Source organism: Oratosquilla oratoria, chromosome 18 (genome assembly GCF_046742065.1).
Source record: "Oratosquilla oratoria isolate Oo_2021 chromosome 18, ASM4674206v1, whole genome shotgun sequence".
NCBI classification, from domain to species: domain Eukaryota; kingdom Metazoa; phylum Arthropoda; class Malacostraca; order Stomatopoda; family Squillidae; genus Oratosquilla; species Oratosquilla oratoria.
In genome coordinates, this window is record NC_134794.1 from 3,576,848 (window position 1) to 3,600,048 (window position 23,201).

Consider the following 23,201-nt stretch of genomic DNA (forward strand, 5'->3'; position numbering starts at 1 on the left):
TGTTGGCACAATCACTCCTTCATACAGTCTCCTCTTCGCATCCATTCCCAAATGTCTATTCCTCATTACACTCTTTAATCCACCAAGGCATTTACTCGCTTCTCTCAATCTACATTCTACCTCCACCTTTTCCTGCTACACTTGCACCCAAGTATCTAAAACTATCCACTTCCTCCAGTCGCTCTCCCTTAATGTTCACTTCCAGTCTACTGCCACTTTCACCCCTTGTACATCTCATCACCTTACTTTTACCCACATTTATCTTTAGCTTTCTTCTATCACATACTCTCCCAAACTCTGCCACCAACCATACTACTTGGGTCAAAAACTGTCTATCCATTTATCTATGCACAAAATGGCTTCTTCCCCTTATAAGGGAGGTAGCCCAGTCACAGGCATGCACCCTCTTCCATCCACTACCTACGTTTCCTTCCCATCTTAGCGCCTTGTGACAAAGGCCCATCCCTCCTACAGCCTGGGTCAGAAGCATTCTCATCACTACATTACTTTTGACATGTCATGTCAAAAGAAATGCAGTGATGAAAGTCTTCTACATCAGGACACCAAAGCTGGTGTACTCCTACTATTTCATGCAGCACCACCCTCCCCATCCTTCTTAAAATAACTTATGAATTGATGAGAACATCACTCTGTCCATACATAATCTTCCTCCAATCACTCCTTTTATGTGCCTTTTCCTATTCAATACATTCCACATGCATCCAAAGTCACCCTACTTGAAATATACACAACACTTACCTATCGTTAGCAATCAGATTAATATCAATCCAGGAAATGTAAGCACCAATCACATCGTGACAGTGGCATACCAATTGAGGTTTTGTCTTCTCATACTTTACCTGAAACAAGACCAAAAATACCTGTCTATATACAAATAGAAGCACAGATTGAACAAGAATTCACTGTAATTCTTAGAGCACTTTAACACAACAATTCCAAAACTTTAACCTTACCATTATATCATACCAGGAGTTAGCAAGATCCACCACACACTGTTCTCGCATGGTATCTTTCAATCGAGTATTGCGTTCGGTTTCTGTCTGGCTGTGAAGTACTTCACGGTCAACTACCTGAAGAAGAGGAGCTAAAATAGTGTCTGTAACATGAGATTTTGTAAAATGGATTGAAAGAATTGCTTCCCCATCTCCTTTCCTTCTCCATGTTGAGGACAAGCCACCATCCAGCTTGGAGATGTGATCAAGAAGTGCATTAGAGTAAATCTTCTTCAGAATTAACCTACACATACTGTTGACTTACAATAACAATGTATTCTCGATCTTTCAAAATCTAATACACACCAATGGATATTTGAAGACTAAGCTTTCATTGGTGCAACTTTTTGCAAAACATTGTATTACAAATAGTCTTAATCTCACTTGCAATTTCACCTGCCATATATGCCTGCATGGAATAATTACTACAACACTTTAAGAGGCCTACCTTCCACCCCCTATGGACCAGAGCATATTTGTAAGACTGAAAACTGAACCTCTACTCAAAAAAAGACTGCTATCACTGGGTGGAGGATGAACAGCTCCCACCCTTATGAGTGAGTGAGTGAGTGAGTGGAGAGAGAGGAGAGAGGAGAGAGAAAGAGAAAATTGGTATACAGATAGATCCTTAACCCCTTCCATACGGTACCGCACACGTAGGCGTCATGGACTTAGATCTCAGTGGCAGCAGCCAATGCCAGCCGTACGACGTGTCGTAATAATACTCGCATCATAAAATATAGTCACCGCTTATATCGATCGTTCTCTCTTCACCCGTGAATTTTGATAACCATAGAAAATGCGATTACAAAAGAATTAGAAAGAATGTTATTATGGAGGGGCGACTACAATAAATATAATCAAGACGCCGATATGGCAGCCTCGCGAATACACTCGCTCCCCATGACGCCTACATGTGCGGCACCGTATGGAAGGGGTTAATAAAGCCTCCCTGTAACCACTCCTATAGGAAGGGGAGGGGGAGGGGGGGAAGGAGGGGGAGAGAGAGAGATACTAATTCTTTACTGTTCAAGGACTCCGCCTCTTAGGTACAATCCTCATGGACAAAAGCACCGATTAACAGTGATCAAATATAAATCTGCCACGTCTGTCATGCAACTGCCATTTTCAAACTCAATTCTATTAGTAATACAAAGTGTTTTGAGTTACTTAAAACCAATAACAACAACAATAATAAATCAAATAAACAAGTAGGGAGAATATAAAATTCACCTCTCCATCAATTGCGAGTAGTGTTTTGAGGTACAGATCCACAGCATTAGGTCCAAGTTGGAGAGAAGTAAGCAGATCTGACATGAATGTTGGCCATCTGGTTGGGTAATCCACTACAAACACCAGGGACAGAAGCTGGGCAGTCTTATTTCGGATGAAAACCTAAGGAAATAAAATACAAAACATGCCTTTTTTTCTTTTTCTTTTTTTTTGCTTAATATCAAAGAATAAATCAACCAATCATTGCCTATAGTTTCATACATACATATACCAACAGCTTTTTCCCCATTACAAGGGAAGTAGCCAAAGGCATACATCCAATCCCACCAATTTCATCCCCACACACTCCACTCCCGTCCACCATCCCTCCTTCCCTGGCTCCTCCTGGATGATGGGTCATCCCTGCATCTCCCCAACTGCCCTAGGTCAGAAGCAATGTAGCAAGTCTGCACATCCACAGCAAGGCCACTTCATTTAATTGGTGACCCCCCTTCTCCATCCCCTCATGCAGTTTCACCATAAGGAAAACCTGCAGCCCCACAGTGGTGGGCAGGATTAGATGGGCAGCAGTGATGATCTCTGTCCATCTCATGGATCTCTCCTTCATTCCTTCTTAAAAAGATCTATGGGGCACCTAAATGACACTTGATGGCTGCCTTGGGGAGGCAGGTTGACACTGAAGGCAACAACACAGATTTACTCATTACAAACTGGGATTTACTAATTCCACATACCTTATCTGGCTCATCACGCAGGCACAAGGCAGACATCCATTGTGACAGGTGTTGGCGGAATGTAGCTTGCTCAGGAGGCTGCGCTGCTGTGTATTTAGACCTTACATAGTGCTCCAAAACCTGCATTAAAAAAAATCAAATATCAAAATCAAGAAACCACGATGTTATAAAGGGCTCCTACCTAATCTTTATACAAATGATATAGTTGGTTGTCATATGTCACTATACTGTTGAAAGCCCTCGCCTTGGTAGAAACTTCTTGGGAAACCCTTTGACTGTGCACATTCTCTTGAGCTACATAGGCATGGCCTGTTTTCATCCAGACACAGCCTGATACCCAAAAGGCTTAATGATTGGATATATATATATATATATATATATATGGTATGTATATATATATATATATGGTACAAAGTTATTGGTCTGGCTGTTTGTAATGAAGTTACAGCTTCCTCACTGAATCACTTCACTACAATGACTTGCCTAACAGATTTGATCCTACCTGATACAATTTTTCATTCTCATTTGGAAACTATGCAATAACAAGTTGGTACATATTCTTATGAGCAGTAATCATACTTACCTGAAGAAAAACAAATTTGAGTTTGTCATCCAGGCTGCTCCCTCCAGTGCTCAACATTTCTGCACAAAGCTGCCATCCTTCGCTGCTTTCGCGTAAATGTTCCAGATACTCTAAAGCCTACGTGAGAAATGTAATCATTGTAGATACTCTAAAGCCTAAGAAAGAAATATGTACAAGAACGTGTTCACAGGTAATTCCACCTAAAACATATGCTACCACTACAGATTAACTTTTAACGGATCCTTAACCAGCTAAGTGTTGCAATTAAGAATTTAATTTTGTCATGACAATCTCTCAATTAACCCATCTATGAGTACAGTTACACTTTGGTAGCTTTATTCTGTCCCATGGATCTTTAATGAAGTTGACATAATTTTTCACTCTTCTAAAGTTTAATAATGTGAATCAACGTATTCTAAAACAGTCATCACAAATATTTTACCGAAGTGTGTTGGTGTTGGTTATCTGGGGACCACAGTCCCCGAAGCAGCTGAACGTCCATGTGCTGCACTTGGGGCTCGCTTGGCCCTGAATCAGGCTTCTCCGCAGGCACGCTCCCACAGCTGCCTGGAAGTTAACAAGAGAAAAAATAATGAATAATAAAATTTTAACATCAACATTTGTCATAAACTATCATACCAAGGACTTTTTCCCCATTGTAAGGGAGGTAGCCAAGTCATAATATTAATAATTATAGTACCGGGTAATAGTAATAATGCTTTTTTGAGTTATCCTCGGCAATGGTAATTGTCATTTCAAACTGTTTTCTTTTCATTATCTGCACTTCATGTATATTGATTCAATGCCAAATAAATTTACTTACTTACCTATAATAATAATAATAACAACAACAATGTTTCAAAATTGCAATAAGGCCCACTATTGTAAGAGTATCAAACACAACTCAATCCTTAGTGACATTCTACTTAAATTTACAATGATCTACAATTAATATGTATCAATTTGCTAGCATTGAAAAACTATAAAAGTCTATATTTCAACTCGGATATTTCATATATTAAAAATTTTACCTTCCATATGAAGAGCAGCCATTCTACCCTCTCAAACTTTCCAATCACTTTCCCTTCCCACAAGCAAGAAAATAAAATGTCAGCAAAGTACACAAAATCTATTTTCCAAACACTTAAAAAACAGCATTTAAGCATCTGGGAAGTTCAGTTTGTTCAGATGCTGTTCAACTCAAGTAAACACGAAAGCGCCAACACTGGCCCTGAACTGAGTCCACCAGGAACTTGAATGAAACTACTTCACATGACCTAGTAACTGTGCCCTCCAGGTCATCATTACTGGCACAATGAACCAAGACTTTTTTCCCACGCTTGCTGATGCCATCCAAAGGTCCTTCAATTGTTTAAACTCTCTTTACAATCAACATTTCAAACAATTCCTTTTCAAGATCTTCATTATATCAGTGACTTCTATGGATAGAGGGTTGGAACAATATGTAAGAAAATAATGCCTCTGGAAAATAACCTGTGTAATCAAAAGAAAGCAAGAGAGGAAAATGAGAGAGAGAGAGAGGTGGAGGGAAGGGGGAGGAGGAGGAAAGGGGGGACGAGGAAAGGGGGGACGAGGAATGGGGGGAGGAGGAGGGAAGGGGGAGGAGGAGGGAAGGGGGAGGAGGAGGGAAGGGGGAGGAGGAGGGAAGGGGGAGGAGGAGGGAAGGGGAGGAGGAGGGAAGGGGGAGGAGGAGGGAAGGGGAGGAGGAGGGAAGGGGGAGGAGGGAAGGTGGAGGAGGAGGGAAGGGGGAGGAGGAGGGAAGGGGGAGGAGGAGGGAAGGGGGAGGAGGAGGGAAGGGGGAGGAGGAGGGAAGGGGGAGGAGGAGGGAAGGGGGAGGAGGAGGGAAGGGGGAGGAGGAGGGAAGGGGGAGGAGGAGGGAAGGGGGAGGAGGAGGGAAGGGGGAGGAGGAGTGAAGGGGGAGGAGGAGGGAAGGGGGAGGAGGAGTGAAGGGGGAGGAGGAGGGAAGGGGGAGGGGGAGAGAAGGGGGGGAGGAGGAGGGGAGGGCGAGTAGGGAAAAGAAAAGGGGGTGGGGGAAGATGAGGAAGGGAATAGGAGGGGAGAAAGTTGAGGGGGGGCAGGAGAATGAGGGGGAGATGAAAGAGGGAAGGAGGCAGAGGAGGAGGGGAGATGCAAGAGGGAAGGAGGCAGAGGAGGAGGAGGAGGAGGAGGAGGAGGAGGGGGGGAGATTATGTTTCACTGCTGACAATGTGTCAGCAGTCTACCCTTTTACCCTTGACAACAACATTTCATGCAAGAGAAAAATGTGGGGTGGAGGAAGAGAAAGAGAAAGAGAGAGAGAGTAGGTCGAGGGAAAGTGGAGAGAGAGAACTAGAGAGTGAGAGTGAGAGAGAAGGGATGGAGGAGAAAGGAGAGGAGAGTGAGAGAAAGGAAGAGAGGAGGACGAGGAGGACAAGAAGGGGGGAAGGAGAGAGAAGGGAGAGGGAAAGAGAGGGATGAGAGAGTGGGGAGAGGGTGAGAAAGGAGAGAGAAGAAAGAAGGGTGAGAGGAAAGAGAGAAGGGAGAGAAAGGAAGAGAGGAGGGAGAGAGAAGGGAGAGAGAAGGGAGGGGGAGGGGAGAGAGAGAGAAGGGAGGGGGAGGGGGAGAGAGAGAGAGAGGAGAGAGAGAAGGGAGAAAGAAGAAAAGAGAGAGGGTGAGAGAGAGATAATGGGGAAAGAGGAGGGGAGGTGGGAGAGAATGGGAGAGTAAACTTATCATCAAGACCCTTAAACCATTGCACAGCTGATAATTCATCAGTACTTCCTGACCCTTCAACACTTGAGCAATACCTAACACATACACACACACACATACACACAGATGTTGTTGTTGGGCAACATACATACAAGAACTTATAAATGTGCCATAAGAACTTGTAGTAAATAAAAGTCTCAATGTTGCATCTTGATTCACTCCAAAGCTGGAATGCAGCATCGGAGGCGACAAGAGGCTTTTAATTTTTGCACACAAAACTTCTGGTCATAACCAATAATATGGCACAACCGAGGGTGGTGCAAAGAAAGAAAATATATGTATATATATAATAATAATAATAATAAAAATAATAATAATAAATAAAAAAAAAAAAAAAATAATAATAATAATAAATAAATAAATAAAAATAATAATAACCCCCCAAAAAATTAAAATAAATAAACATATAACCAAAATAAAAAATAAATAAAATTAGAAGCACAAATAGTAACAGAAACGGAGAGAGAGGGAGAGTGTGAGTGTGTGTGTGTGTAACAGAAACACTCACTGGACTCCTCTCATGTCCACACATTATCTCCATCCCACAGGTTTTCCACCTGGAGGTGCACTACCTGGTCTCTGGAACAGGCCCAGAAACTTGCTCTTAATTCATCTTATCACAATATTTCTTAAATTTCTTTATTATATATATATATAAGGTCAGAGATCCAGCACCTGCCCTCCCAAACAACAACCTAGTCAGACAATGAAATCAACCTGGCCCCATTCACAAAACTTGTAATTTCTCTTCAATGCACGATGTGCCACACATCTGATTTGCACCAACACAAACCAACATGTAAAGAATTGGAGCAGCAACTAGCTACACACCCACACAAACATCACTGGTGCCACAAATACAGACCTGCTTCAAATCCTCAACAAACACAGCACTAATAAAGGAAACAAGGCTCACACCACAGTCCACCTGCCCACATTCACAGAATGTACCACAATCAGATAAGACAACATTCAACACAAAGGTGGACTCATGGGATCTCTCCTCAGACAAGTAAAAACCACAGTAAATCATCAACAATGAAAGGCAGCCTTGCCTAGAGAATTGTTGGCCTTTGCTGAATACTCCATCTTTCAAGTAGCTAACCACCTTACTCTTTCCATTGTCTTCATAAGATGGGACATCAACACCTTTGCTATCTATCTGTGGATTGGTGTGATTGTATGTTTTCTGGCATTGTAGTACATAGCTTGAAATAGTAATCTAAGTGCTGGTGGCAAGGTTTGCTCATGTTTGAAGTTGGGTCTGAAAGCCATATTTTACATCACCGTAACAATCCACTGTCCCTGGTCTCGCTTGTAGTGGACTGGTGGCCTTTAGGTATCTTTTATGTTGACCATCTTCATTAGTATTCTCTATCTTCCAGTTTCAATTTTCTTTAGTTCCTATTCTAATGTGATCTGGGTGGTATCTTGCAAGAGAATTTCTAAACACAGAAACCACAAAACATTCCCACAGGGCAGCATATGAAAACTGTGTGCTTTCATCCCCATATCCTCCATTCCTTTTTCGTGAGCAGTCATCTGGGTGGGTGGTTGACACCCCAAGTGGTATGACCTCTGTAGTTGGGCAAATTACATAGGAGTGGCCTTATCCTTCCAGGGTCCGACTCTCTTGTGGTGGTTGGGGACTGATGATTATTCATGTCACATGAAGATTTATCACCCCAGAACACCCACATGAAGAATCGTCACCCCATGCGATCCCACCTGAAGAACTGTCACCCCATAAGCTGAATATCAACAATGGAATAAAGATTAGGTTAGGTTGAATGAAGGTTATGACTATTGTCATCAACTTATACAAACAAAGAATTGTAAACCCAGGATGGCCCACATGAAGAACTGTCACCATGTCAAAGTCTGGGGTGTCAATTCTTCATGTGATTTGATCATTCTTCTCACATACGCTGCAAGTAGCTCCGTTTGAATTAGTTGTATGGGTTAAAGAGATCATTGAGATGCATGTAGTACAGAAGTACACATGTTGAATAATAAAAGTGTGTAAAAGACAACTTAATGGAGGGGGATTAGGAATGGAGGGATGACTTGGCTAGTAATATTCTTCTCATCTACTTCACAATTATATTTTCAGTGGATGATGTGGGGGTCACCTGAAGGTGAACAAGTATGTGGTAGCCCAGCACCATGGTGGAGAGATAGAAAAGGCATTCACTTGTCAATTTTATTGTTTCATTGGGGTTTTCACTTGCCCACCTCCCTTATATGGGGAAATTGACCTCTGGTGTGTGTGTGTGTGTATACACACACATATATACATTTACCTATCACTATAGATTTTGAATTATGATAGTATAATTAAAATTCATGCACGTGTTAATTATAAAATACAAATATGTTAAGAACTTTGCATGTGTTGATGTTAAGGACTGGTTTACTATTGTTTCTATCCTTATGGGAAATTTTGCACTCATTGTACATGATTATCTTATAATCTTAACAGTTGAGGGTGTTTTTACTGTTTATAATTTGGAATCCTTTTTTCTTTTAAGCTATAGAAGAAAGACTGAGGTAATGGCATTTTTGCTTAGGAGTTCTGGCATGCCCTTTACAATTATAAAGCTTATGAGAAAGTATGTACTGTGTATATGAAAAAGCATACCCATAATGGTCTTCAATTTGTAAAAAAAAAAATAATAAAATTAAATAAACAATATAAACAAAACAATAATATTAATAATATGCCCTCCCATAGCCTGTCCATATGCTCCAAGCTTTCCTGTTCTAACATCCCTTATGCTCAATTTGTACAAGTCCATGGCTATTCTAAGCATGACAACAAATACATTTAACATTACAAAGGCAAATGAAGCAAGTCCAAATGTTCTGTAATCTTGATGCTGTTTTCTTGATTTAAGACTCGATCAGTGAACACATTCATGGCTAACTTGGATAATTTGGCCAATACTGTTACCGATAAGCTGTATCCTACTCAATAGAGGTTTGTTAGTCCCCATGAGAAAAAAAAAAACACCATTCCCAGAGCGACCGTTATCGTTACTCAAAATTTTCTCGAAACTACTCTAAATGAATCTGACCAATTTTACTTTATGAAGTAGATCCAAAATCCATGATAGAAAAACCGAGACAAGGCCCGAAATTACCCTAGGAATACGATTCAGCAAAGAATAAAAAAAAAGTCGATGTCCAAAGTCAGCTGTTTACTCGCCAACTGTTTTCCATCATAACCTACAGACCGATTCCTGGAAAACCAACATTGCACTCAACCCAAAGCTCGATTTAAACATTATTCTTATAAACCTACAAAAATTTGGGTTAACCTTTAACCACCTTGCCTTACTTACGTAAGTTATTGGGTTGTTACACAGATATTCCCGTGCTATGATGGCATTTTGAATGGAGCTTCATTTCACACGAGGTCTCCGTTTGTCCATGTTGTCACTTCGATGTTCCAATACGTTTGTGAAATAATAAGTAGGAATATATGGGGGAAATGACACAATAATTTTTATTATATAATTTCTATAAATATATGTATTTATAGAATTATCGATAATTTTTTCTAGATATATTTATTTCAATTAATCTATATTTTAGTAATTAATTATTGCACTACATGTAGGCACACATAACTCCAAAATACTATTGATATGGATATATTAATAACATCATGTTTTTAGAATGCACCTATTTTTAATATTACATGTAATATACATCAAAATCAAAATATTATTTTTCTTTTAAAAGACTTGATCTGAGACGTTGGCTGTGAGCTAGTTGCACATGCGCACAAGTTCCTTCTCTTCTTTCCTCTACTGTGGTACACCTCAAACATGAAGGCGTCTGGAGTGGTAGGTGGTCATTATTTGCTGCACTATTAATTAATACGGCGAACAGCAGTTATTTTTCGTGAACAAAAGTGTGGACCAGAAAGGTTAGAATAGATATATGTGATATATATGCAAGTTTCGAAGTATACAGAGATGTAATTGTATATGTCAATGAAAAGTTCGTGTGGAGTTGTCGTGTGAATTAGCCGATACTTTATTCATTTTACTGTATGTATTTCCCAATATCATGATGTAGAATTCATATTCTGGTGTAGAAGTTTGGAAAATGTTGAAGAAATTTATTTGATGAGCGCAGATGCATTTAATATATAACGATTGAAGTTGGGTTGTTTTGAGTTGTAATTTGTAAACAAACCGACATGAGTGATTGGAATAGACGATGTAACACACTTAACCTGACGAAATCAAAAGAAAGGAAGTCATACAGCTAGTTATCGGTAAGGTACAACGGCAGAGGAATGCGTGAAGTTGATATATAAGAACGTACTTACATTTGTTGGTTTTTATCATAACATCACTACTTCGTGAGAAAAGGTGTAGGTGTCACCAGTTTTACACGAGATTTTCATCATTCACATCTCGAACAGGAATATTTTGATCGTGATAGCAATAATAGGTGAGTGGATGATTTGTGAATGCTTGTGGTAGAGGTAATCCCCATTGAAAACAATATCACATTGTGGAAAGGTACTGTAATGGGAAAATGGTACAGGAGTTTTCCAAAAATTACGGGCCTGGCCATGGAAGCAAACTGCCCAGGGGTTAATCGTACATTTAATTTTGAATTACTCCATGGGGGCAGAGGGGGGGGTCACCATGTTATGAATTTGTGGGGGTGAATCAGCTTCACCAGTTAGGGTCTTGGGGGAGTCATGCTATGGAGGTGCCGTCATGATGCGTTGTTTTGAATCGGGCAAAGGATGGGTGACAGGGATGGTCCCTCGTCCACAATGGGGAAGAGTCCTTTTGTTATGTAAGTACACATTGCGTGTCTTGAGTAGCTTGTCTTATCATTGGCATAAAGCTTTAGGTCGTCTGCAAACTGTCTTGGACTTGGTAGCCACTGCTGTGTGTGTTGTGGCTCCACCCTCCCTCGTATATTAGTATCAGGAGGTGCTAAGATAAGAGGGAGGGTGGAGTGTATTTAGGGATGGAATGGGTGGGAATGATTCCATGCCCTTTCCTTTTTGGCTACCTCCCTTGTAAGGGGGAAAAAGCCTTTGTATATGTATGTACTTAAGTTAGATTTTGTATAGGTTAAAATTAAAAATTTAATGAGATTGTAATGGATCAAAATTGCCTCTGGAATTGAGTTGCATGAATATTTTACATGACTTAAGTTTTTGGAAGTGCATACCTACATGATATAGCAATAAAAATTTAATAATTGTGTAAGTTACAATACATCAACATAATAGGGATTTTTCTTGGAAATTGATAAGAAAAAATTGCTATAAACAGGTTTACTAACGAACAAAGTCATGGCAGGTGAATGATGAGCCATGTTTGTTTTGATAGATTCATGATAAATTAATCTATTTGAACCTACCTTACCTAACCTAAGCTGTATTTAGTGATGGGGTACCTATAATTCTCAATGTCTGGGTCGTCGCATGCTGACGACCTGATTAAGTACTCAAACGAACTTTGTGGTGTAGTTGGTGCAAAGCTCTAGTATCTTTGCAACAGCACTTGTTAACCCCTTCACTATGGGCCAAAATCTTGCGGGAAGCATTAGCTGCCAGACGTGCGATGTTGCGTCATAATACTAGCATATAAAATAGTTAACTCTGTATTGCTCGTTCTTTCACCTATGAATTTTGATAACCATAGAAAATATGATGAACCAGTTTACAGAGTATGGGGGTCACGGAGGTACAACTACAATATATATAATCAAGAAGCTGACATTGGCATGCTTGCTTACCCACTTGCTCCTCATGACGCCCACGTAGGTGTCATTGTATTGAAGGGGTTAATGTCACCTGGAGTTGGAGAACCCCTGATGTACATCGTGAAAGCCATGTGACACTGGCTGGACTGGAAAGATAGGGTCTTGATGCTGTGCTCGTAGCTTTGTTCTGTAGTAGATTTGCTTTTATTTATTTATTTATTTATTTATTTATTTTTTTTTTTCTGCTAAGATAAAGTTTTATAATTTACAAAAAAAAATCTAATACTATATTGCATAAGTATGCAATTCTTCAAAAAAAAAATGACAATGTTCAATGACCTAATGTAACCCTTCCATAGGTAAAAGAAAAGTGAAATATTTGGTACTGGTATAGAACCAGTGATTTACGTGATCTAAAATACTAAAACCTTTGCTATGAACATACAAAAGTGGGGAGTAAATAGTAAGTTTAGAAGTGTGGTAGTTCTCATGAGGGTTGATTGTTGGATATGTTTGATAGATCGGATTGAGGATATACTGGAACACTGATAGCAAGTGGTGTGCGGTAAAAAAAAATGGAAGGTATGCGCAGAGGGAAAGTTACTTTAGGTGTAAGAGGAATGTCAAGCAAGAAAGAGTGCTATAAATAGGAATGAAGGAAGGAGCATGACTGCCTAAAGCAGCATTTCTCAACCTTTGTACCCTTGCGTAACCTTTAAAATAACTTGCATATCTCGAGGAACCCCAATGGGGGAAAAAAAAGCATACCATATCTTTCTCATTTTATTTTCATCATGATTGGTTATAATCTAGGATGTCTATATTACATTATTATAATAACCAAGAATGTCGTGCATGTTTAATTATACTGCGTATGGAAATTGTCAAAAGTGCATTAGCTTATCTCGCTTGTTCTCGCAGAACCTTAGTGTTCTGGGGAACCCTGATTGAGAAATGCTGGCCTGGAGTGACTTGCCTGCTCTAATTTTTTTCACTGGGTGAAGCAGTAGGAGGGGTCTCTGTAAAATACAGTAGTGAGGGGTAAACTATCCCTGGCCCCAGTTATGGAAGTGCTCTCCCCCTGCATTGATCTTCACCCTAGTGTTGTAGATGTCCATGTGTGAGTAGTTCAGATGTGATAAGTGGGTGTTTGATTGGTGTATGCTTTTATTCTACCCTCTCCCCCCATTTAAAGGGTAGAGAGGGGCACTTTCATTAATCTGGTTTTGCCACTTAACCCCTCCCACAAAAGTGATGTCATCATGGTCTGTATTCTTGTCTGTGACGTGTTCATATGTAGACTTGGACTGTGCTTCAGTTGTATCCTCGTCCACGTAATAAGCCACTGTGTTAAACCAGGTGACCGTATCCATACCCAGTATGTTACTTCAGCAAGGGAGATGTGTGCAGTGTGTGCATGCATTCACATTAGCTTGCACCTGCACAGTTTAAACGGTGCAAGATGAGCACAGGAATCTGTTTAGAGCTTTGTCCACTTCATATGTAACAGGATCTGTGTGTGGTTCGACTAACATGCATTAGGTGTGATGTGGCACTGGTCCTTGAAGTAAGTTGATGGTTGGTTACTCAAGGGCGGGGCGGTTAAGATGAAAATGTCTTCAGGCTGAAGTACATTGTAGAATATTGTGAGGGTAAATAAGATGGATTTCAAGCTCTTTAGAATCAGTGGACACCAGTGAATGCTATAGTCACAATGTTGACTTTTGTGGTGGCAAATTGCTGTTAAAAGAGTTTGAATACCTAAGAACATGTTTTATTACAAGGGATATAGCAAAAACATGTTAGTTTGGCACCCAGATGTGGTTTTATATTCCAAAAGAATCCTCCCAAAGTCTTCATGGTTCTCATTTGGCATGACTACATGTAACGTTGTAGGGATGCCTGCATTTAATAACCCATTTAACTTTATAAGAAAAATCTCCATGTCTCTCTTCTCTTCCATGTAGTCAAACCGAGTCTGCTTAACCTATCTGCATAAGGTAGGCTTGCTTATTAAGTATCTAATTAACCTTGTGCACAGTGTTGACTTTAGTAGAGTTAGTCCACGCAAGGTGAGGCCTGGCACAAATTACAGAGGAACGTTGTGGTTCCTTTGTCAGTTTCATATCTGTGCATGCTGTTACACGTGTAGGTTTTTAGACTGGTTTTTTATTTTGGAACTATATACATTTAGCAAGATTTATTTTGCTAATTGCTTTTGGCATGATTTTTATTCTAGCACAGTTATATTCGCTCCAGGAATAGGATTGCATCTGAAAATGTTCTTCATTTCACCGTGAATCCAAGGAAGGAGGAACAGATTGGTTTTTGGGTGGGTGTGTGTTTTGACATAGTGGACCCATTTATAAGGGTTAGGGCATCGTTACTTGTGGTGAAGGTTGAGGAGATCAGTTCGAATCCTGCCACCGGCAAAGTTGAACCAAGGGCATGGATCATTAAATTCCAGGTTACAAAGTCCCGTGGAAGGGGCACCATTCTAGCCTCCCAAAGGGAGGAGTTTGACATTAAATCGTATCAATCAATCACATGGGTAACATTTGTCTGCATTGTAGTGCCTTGGGAGTGTCAACTTGAAATTGTGATTATTTGTCATCTCCCCCTTTTGTTTATTTTTGCAAAAGTACAGGTTCCAAAATTATTCCAGAATATTCACAAAGATAGATACATTATTCATAGTACATGTGACAGTTGCATAGTGTAGCCTACTTTTAATTATTATTGAGCCAAACTTGCTGTGAAACTTAGCGGAACGTTTTATTATCAATGATGAAAGACCTAGTTCCATTTCATCTCCTCCAGACCACTGACTTAGTTATCTGATTCACTAGTTGATAATGATATGTTTGGGTGAAAAGTACACAAGAAATGCGATGCAAAGCAGGAGGGAATCATCTTGTGGGTTTTCTGGTCCAAATAGAAAATGCTGGTGAATCCAGTGAACAGATTGAATTCTGGGCATTTGAGTGGGCATCATTTTCAGTGGCAAACGAGCAAGGGGTTGGGCTAATGAACAAACAAGCTTCTTACATTATTCCACCTATTTAGTAATCATCCCTATATCAACATAGCTATATTTATTCCACAACACAAAAGAACAGTAATGACAGTGCAGTACATGGGTGGTTGGTAACTGATGTTTGTTTGAAATTACTAGCATTTGATTTCTTCATTGAATTGTGCTTTGGCACACCTAGAGAGTAGGAACCAGAGGTGTCGGATGTACTTTGGGAGTGGATTTCAGGTGGGCACTTGGGAGTGCAAACACCTAAATATTTGTCCGTAGGATGTTTTGCCAATTATGTGAAATTCAATTGTGGAGAATAGGTTTAGTATTCACTTCTTTCTTGTACAGTTCACATTTACCTCTGCTTTTAACTTCATTAATATTGTTTATTCATTTCTCGTTCTTTCCGTTCATAGTTGTACTTGTCATTCTTGAAAATTTAATGTGCCAATATTATACAGGTAATGCCCATATATTAAGGTTTAATGATCAATTATATGCTTTTCAGTGTGTGAATATAGGAATAATTGTGGTGAGGCATATTTTATATTGCATACATTTCTAAGATGTGTGTGTGTATGTATATATATATATATATATGTATATATATATATATGTGTATATATATGTATGTATATATATATATATATGTATGGTTAAACTTAATGGCAAGATTATTATTGCAGAGTTTTTTATCTGCCTTTTCTCTTTCTCTGAGAATCTTTTTCCCTTCCACGGGAAGTTGTCTTATAATGTCACCATATGACATTATTTTGTCAGTTACTTTGGGCATGGCTTTACCAAAGTGAAAAAAATTGGCCAGAACGCGTTTTCACACTGCTTAGTGCTTCATCAGTGGCTAGACTGTGAATATCTGATTGAATTATTGTGTTTATATATTGTTGGTGGTGGTCTGATATTACATTTTGAGGCTTCTGATTGGCTAGTGGGCTGGGCTGGGACTCCCAAGCTATTCTACTTCCTCATTGGTCGGCTGTTGTGTGACGTCATCAGTATTGTGCCTTCTTTCAGTGGGCTTAGATCTCCTTACGCTAGGGAGGGCTTCTAAATCCCTAGTTTGTATATTGAGATTGGGAGATGTTTCTTTAATAAAGAGAGCTTCGAGGATAGGTAGCCTTCTATGGTCTTGATTTGTTGCCAGCACTTCTGTGTTTTCTATTAGAGTTTCTTTATTCAAATTTATTTTGTGAGCAGAGTGATGGTGGTTTCTGGGAGCTCCTGAAGAGAGGTGGTATGATAACCGGCGTGAGAGCTTCATTGTTGTCATGCCAATATAGTTTGAAGGTTGGGATGCACAGTTCCCAAGTTTACACGTGTACCTATATATGACGTGAGTTCTCTGAAGGTCACTTTTACTTTCTCTTATATTATTCGGTTAAAGGAGGCATAAAGCTTCCTAAACCTACAGGCGACTACGAACTAGGGTACTGCTATGGCAATGTTAAAACCCATAAACCCGGCAACAAGCTACGTCCAATTATCTCACAGATACCATTACCTACTTACAAAATTGCCAAAAAACTGGCTGAAATCCTCACACCTTACACTCCCGCTGACTACAATGTCAAATCCGCCACTGATTTTCTAGATCTTTTAGCAAACAATAACTCAAAAGGTATTATCGCTTCGTTAGATGCGGAGTCCCTCTATACTAACATCCAAGTTGACCGCACTATTCAATATATAATAGACAGAGTTTATCACAATGATACCACTCCTAACTGTGATATCCCAGAGAAAGTAATGAAAGACCTTTTGGAATGTTGCACCAAAGAAGCCCCCTTTATGTGCCCTAGAGGAAATAAATATTGCCAAACCGATGGTGTTGCAATGGGATCGCCACTTGGAGTACTTTTTGCTAACTTTTTTATGGGTAGCATCGAAAATGAAATTTTCGCAAATCTGCAAAAACCTCACATTTACTGCAGATATATAGACGATATTTTCGTCAAAGCTGAAAATTGCCAACAAATAGACGATCTAAAAGAACGATTAATAGAGACATCTGGCATCAATTTTACAATTGAGCACAGCACAAATGGGTCCCTTCCCTTTTTAGACACATTAGTAAAACAGAGAGATGAAGGCACATATGACACATCTGTGTACATAAAAGCATCTAATTCAGGACATTGCCTAAATGGGACTAGCGAATGTCCCCAAAGATACAAAGATTCTACCATCAGCGCTTATATTAGAAGAGCTCTTAGTCACTGTAATAATTGGGAAACAGTACATAATGAGTTAGAAAGAGCTTCTCAGACCCTTATGAATAATGGATTCGCCAATAAGGATATAGAGCGAATCACAAAAAGAACTTTAGACAAATGGTACCAGGACAAAAGCCACCCAGACAAAATCCCACAGGACAAAAGCCACCCAGACAAAATCCCACAGGACATTAACGCCAAAAACCTGATTAAAATTTACTATAAGTCCTTCTTCTCCACAGCCTACAAAGAAGATGAAAGGGTTATGCAACAAATTATTAAAAGAAATATTAAACCTAAAGAAGAAAACTCTAAAGTACAACTGATTATATATTATCAAAATAAAAAGACATCTCAACTGCTACTAAAGAATAATATAAGAGAAAGTAAAAGTGACCTTCAGAGAACTCACGTCATATATAGGTACACGTGTAAACTTGGGAACTGTGCATCCCAACCTTCAAACTATATTGGCATGACAACAATGAAGCTCTCACGCCGGTTATCATACCACCTCTCTTCAGGAGCTCCCAGAAACCACCATCACTCTGCTCACAAAATAAATTTGAATAAAGAAACTCTAATAGAAAACACAGAAGTGCTGGCAACAAATCAAGACCATAGAAGGCTACCTATCCTCGAAGCTCTCTTTATTAAAGAAACATCTCCCAATCTCAATATACAAACTAGGGATTTAGAAGCCCTCCCTAGCGTAAGGAGATCTAAGCCCACTGAAAGAAGGCACAATACTGATGACGTCACACAACAGCCGACCAATGAGGAAGTAGAATAGCTTGGGAGTCCCAGCCCAGCCCACTAGCCAATCAGAAGCCTCAAAATGTAATATCAGACCACCACCAACAATATATAAACACAATAATTCAATCAGATATTCACAGTCTAGCCACTGATGAAGCACTAAGCAGTGTGAAAACGCGTTCTGGCCAATTTTTTCACTTTGGTAAAGCCATGCCCAAAGTAACTGACAAAATAATGTCATATGGTGACATTATAAGACAACTTCCCGTGGAAGGGAAAAAGATTCTCAGAGAAAGAGAAAAGGCAGATAAAAAACTCTGCAATAATAATCTTGCCATTAAGTTTAACCATACATGCTTGAGAGAAAATCTCCTGCCCATATATACAATGAGTATATATATGTGTGTATATATATGTATATATATGTGTGTATATATATATGGGTATATATATGTATATATGTGTGTATATATATGTATATATATATATATATGTGTATATATATATGTATATATATATATATATATATATTCCTTTCTTTTCTTTCAACAAACCTTATCTGCAACAGCAAGGGAGAAATGGGAATGTTGATGAAGTGGTTGCACCTTAGCAGTGTTCAGCTTTGTGTAACCTTCTTTCTAAAGCACATCTACACATGCCAGTGTCATGGAAAGAAAAGGAGCAGCATACATGCATCAAATTTAAAAGTTTAAAAATTTTTGTTTGCTGGTGCTAGCTAGAATTATGATGGATGGCCCCCTCAAAAAATATCTAATATTTGGGCCATTTTTGTCATCAAGGTTTGAAAGCAAAAACAAAGTGTTGGCACAGTTTTGTTTGGGATGTCAGTATTTCACATGTAATGTGTATTTGTTGTTAATGGAATTGCGTAGTAATAATGACAATAATTCTGTAGAATGGTATTGGTTAGGTGGTAAGAATTGCTACATTGTTTAATAAATCGAAAACCTTTGCTCTCGTATAAGTGACCATATTGTCAGAGTAAATCGGAAAAAGCACTTGTTGTTACCATCATGCCTTGTTTTGAAATGTAAAAATAGACGGTTTGTTCATATCTACAGTAAGAAATCTTGGAAATGTAGAAAGATTAATAATGTAACAATCACATTAAAACTAATATCAGATGTACATTGGATATTAAATATTGATACATGGAATAATTTTTAAGAAATGTAATTTCAATTTCTGGCTATTGGCAGCATTCATGTTTACAGCTGTGATTTTTAATTAAGACAGATTTTCAACTTTTCGAACCAATTAATGATGTATATGAGTGTTAAGATTTCATTCTACTTTGTGCTGTAAACAATATTGTTACTCTCGAAAGTGAAATGCTTTGATTACACTGCCGGTCAGAAGGCCTTTTGTGTGACACTAGTCTGTCAAGTGGGGTAGATAAAGCAGGGGTTGATAATGTAGGGCAAATGTGTGTCTTATGCTGTCAATTTTCAAATATAAACTTAATCTGTTTCTTGAACATTTATGGGGAGCTAGCTGCTAGCATCACTGTAGCTGGTGAAGTAGGAAGTATCACAGTAATACAGCACAATAAAATCCATTGTTTTTTGCCCACAGATCTTGGGGAGCCCAATCTAGATTAGAATAGTATATTCTTTGGGGCCAAACATGGTAGGGCTGGAATACAGTTGCTTAATGTTTCAGTGTTGTATTTTGAAGAAAATGTACCAACAACACGCTGTGTAATTAGTAATAATGTATTGTTACAATTATATGTGCTACAGGAACAAATTGTGATCTTTGTGTTTCAATTGATTGCTTGTGCTAGTGCTGTACTTTTTACTGTACTGTGATATAATGTACTGTAGTTTGAGCCATCATGAAGATTGTAAAAATTGTATAGACACGGTAAAGGAAACATGGAATGGATGTGAAGCTTTTTTTTTTTTTTTTTTTTTTTTTTCCATCCAGTCCATGTTTCCTTTACCGTGTCTATACAACTTGTTCACATGGATTTTCAATTGTAAAAATTCTCATTACAAGACCAGATCACTACAGACTATATTCAAAATATGGTTAAATTATGCAAATATTTCATTCGTATATCCTGTGGGCTTTTCCCCCACATAAAGGGGGTGGGAGCCATTGGTATATAGATTTTAAATTAAATATTTGTATAATTTTGCCACATTTTGAAAGTAATCTGTAGTGATCCTGTCCTGTAAAGAGAAGAATTCTTACAATCTCAGAATGCAACAGTTTCGAGTTTCAAGGAAAGATTGTTTGCAAAGAAGTGCTAGTGTGTGCACTTGGCCAAACAAATGGAAACAAGTTTTGGTCTCGTGCACAGACCAAAGTTCAAAGCCCATGACGGCTGGACTTGATTGGTTGAATTGGATTTTCATTTGTATTTTTTCATGTAATGTAAGATATTAGTTAAGGTCCAATTTGGTGACCAAAATGTCTAGTGGCGGTGGAAATTGGAACTAGTGAATGGCCAAACTTGAAAGCATGTTTTCTTCTATGGAAGCGTGTTGCATAATTGGCCAATAGAGAAATCTCTGAAGGTCTTCTTGTATTACATAATTTAATTGATACACTTGACTGGTGAGAGACATGGCTTCAGAAGTTTGTATCGATATGATTTTATACGAATGTCAATAACTGATACAAATTAATTTTTCACAGTTAAAAGAGTACAAGGTGATCGGGCGGAAGCTTCCCTCGGAATCTGAGCCCACACCTCAGCTGTACCAGATGCGCATCTTTGCTCCAGACAAGGTGACTGCCAAGTCGCGCTTCTGGTATTTCTTGTCCAAACTAAAGAAGATGAAAAAGGCTAGTGGTGAGATAGTCTCCCTTGAGGAGGTGAGTAATTTTGTGCTATGTTTTTTACAAAAAAAAAATTGTGCAAAATAAAACTGCCTCCAATGCTGTATTCCAGTTTTGAGGTGAATCAGAATGTAATATAGATCACTCTGTGGTATAATTTCATGCTGATGGGGACTTTCTCCTCCAGACTTCTTAATTACTTACGATTGTTTGCAGGTTGTAGAGCGCAAGCCAGGTATTATCAAGAACTTTGGCATCTGGCTGCGTTATGATTCTCGTTCAGGCAGCCATAACATGTATCGCGAGTACCGTGACCTTACTGTGTCTGGTGCTGTTACACAATGCTACCGTGACATGGGTGCCCGCCACAGAGCGAGGGCACATTCTATTCAGGTATGTTTTTGAGTGAAAACAGGTACGAGGGTGTGGGACATGCATAATAATTTTATATATACCACAGGATGCACGTTCATTCTGATATCAGTAGTTATGTGTGGACTTTAATTTCATATTTATGCTGTATACTAAAGGTCCTACCCCCCCCCCCCCCCCCCCTCCTATAACATCTTGGAGGAGCTCTGCCTTGTCCCCAATATTATTGCTTTGGTCTGTGGCAATGTCACAAGAACATGCTTCTTCCATAGCAGTGCCTGACAATAACGGTTCATTTACCCTCAACCCCTGCTCCTGGCCCACTTAAAAAAAATTTACATACAGATGTTCCTTTAGGCCACACTATTAGCCTACAAGCTTTCATATGCATCCAATCTACTCAAACCTAGCCAGACTATTGCCAAGTTCTTTGATCCACACTGCTAAACTTCATATATATTTTGCATCAATGTAACATTTAGAAACTGCACTAGTGCACCAAAGAACAAGACTTCCCGTCTCGCACATAACCACCTCGTTACAGGAAACGACTCTCCCCTTTGCCCAATTTACACATTTCACAGCAACTATCTACAGTCTGCCCTTGCAAATAGCACTGGTTCTGCACTAGATCCAAGTTAACAATGTCAATGCCTTTAGTCCCCACATTTTACTCGACAAAACTAGTTTACTGCATTTATGTTAACTAAGCCAATACATTAAATATTAGACTAAATGACAGTGGCTTGATGTCCACAAGGATGAAGGCACTGGGTAAATGAAGTCCATAATGACCCCCAACCTGTCCTTTCGTGTTATCTCCATCCACTTCTGCCTTTTCAATTCCCCCTGGCACTTTTTCATAAATTGTCCATATGACCAAACCCCCACCTGATGCACCCTCACCCAAATATAATGAGTGGATAGGGAATGTAAATGAATGAACAGGCACTGCCTGAAAGGTTCTGATATGCTATGTAGAATTTGAGTGGATGAAGAAGGGTCAGGAGTTACCAGAAAATGCAGTAGTGGGCGTATATCATCTTCAGGTGTTGGACCTGATTGTGGAGGCTTCTTGCTGTCAACCTAAACAGTGTATGGATATCACATTGAGAAGGGACATCAATTATCAGTCATCATCAAATGGGCTCTTCCATTCCTACTTCTAATTCAGTTATTTCTTTTAACTGTTTAATTTTTTCCTGGATCAATTTGCACCACCCTCGGTTGTGCTATATTATTGGTTATGACCAGAAGTTTTGTGTGCAAAAATTAAAAGCCTCTTGTCGCCTCCGATGCTGTATTCCAGCTTTGGAGTGAATCAAGATGCAACATTGAGAAACTTGTTTATTACCATTTCATACCTCTTGGCTCATGCACAAGTTGTATCTTCATCAATAGATAATATCCAAGTGTGTGGATTGCTCAAAGGTTCTCTTGTATTTTCCAGGTGATGCGTGTGGAGGTTGTTGAAAATAGCAAGTGCCGACGTCCCCTGGTGACCCAGTTCCACAATGCCGCCATCAAGTTCCCCCTCCCATGCCGTGTGAAGAGGGGTGTTGGTAGCCCACGCTTCACTACCAGGAGGCCTACAACTAAGTTCTTGTAAATGAACAATTAAGAAAAAAATGTTGATCAATATTTATTATTTTATTTCCTAACCTAAATGAAGTGTACTGGTGGATTGAAGGAGTGCAGAGGGAGGGGCCAATGAGTATACAAGGAAGATTGTGTTCTGTTCAAATCCCAAGCTTGCTGGCATCCATGCAGTCTCCATGAACTTGAAACGCAAGGAGAGCTGACCGTATCGTCTGAAAGAAACTAAAGTATTGAAAGACCTTGGTTGGGTGGTGGTTCTGCATGCTGTGACAGTGTAGAGTGGTTGTAGTGGATTGGCTGATGAGATTGTCAAAGGAGTACAAG

General features: G+C 39.3%; 2 protein-coding genes across 6 annotated transcripts in view; one reads left to right on the top strand and one right to left on the bottom strand.

Annotated features, from left to right (window-relative positions):
• The window catches only part of LOC143034987 (exportin-T-like), a 33,559-nt gene extending 23,760 nt beyond the window's left edge, over positions 1-9,799 (bottom strand). For 2 of the 3 annotated variants that reach the window (XM_076201364.1, XM_076201363.1), the window contains exons 1-7: positions 9,680-9,799; positions 4,006-4,130; positions 3,564-3,680; positions 2,981-3,100; positions 2,247-2,408; positions 975-1,091; positions 760-860 (exon numbers count right to left, since the gene is read on the bottom strand). In XM_076201364.1, the coding sequence (XP_076057479.1) occupies positions 760-860; positions 975-1,091; positions 2,247-2,408; positions 2,981-3,100; positions 3,564-3,680; positions 4,006-4,065 (677 nt within the window). In that variant the 5' untranslated portion in view covers positions 4,066-4,130; positions 9,680-9,799. Of the gene's footprint in view, positions 1-759; positions 861-974; positions 1,106-2,246; positions 2,409-2,980; positions 3,101-3,563; positions 3,681-4,005; positions 4,131-9,679 lie in introns of those variants that run through there. The other variant, XM_076201365.1, reaches the window with a different exon arrangement.
• Positions 9,800-10,076: 277 nt separating this feature from the next.
• RpL18A (ribosomal protein L18A) lies at positions 10,077-22,919 on the top strand. Of its 3 annotated transcripts, XM_076201366.1 has the most exons (5): positions 10,154-10,186; positions 14,048-14,080; positions 20,763-20,942; positions 21,123-21,299; positions 22,729-22,919. In XM_076201366.1, the coding sequence occupies exons 1-5, from the start codon at positions 10,169-10,171 to the stop codon at positions 22,885-22,887; spliced, it is 567 nt and encodes a 188-aa protein (XP_076057481.1). In that variant the 5' UTR covers positions 10,154-10,168; the 3' UTR covers positions 22,888-22,919. The 3 variants fall into 3 exon arrangements, with proteins under 3 accessions (XP_076057482.1, XP_076057481.1, XP_076057483.1); XM_076201367.1 differs by lacking the exon at positions 14,048-14,080 and having other exon boundaries at positions 10,077-10,186; XM_076201368.1 differs by lacking the exons at positions 10,154-10,186; positions 14,048-14,080 and adding an exon at positions 19,727-19,745.
• The last annotated feature ends 282 nt before the right edge of the window (positions 22,920-23,201 follow it).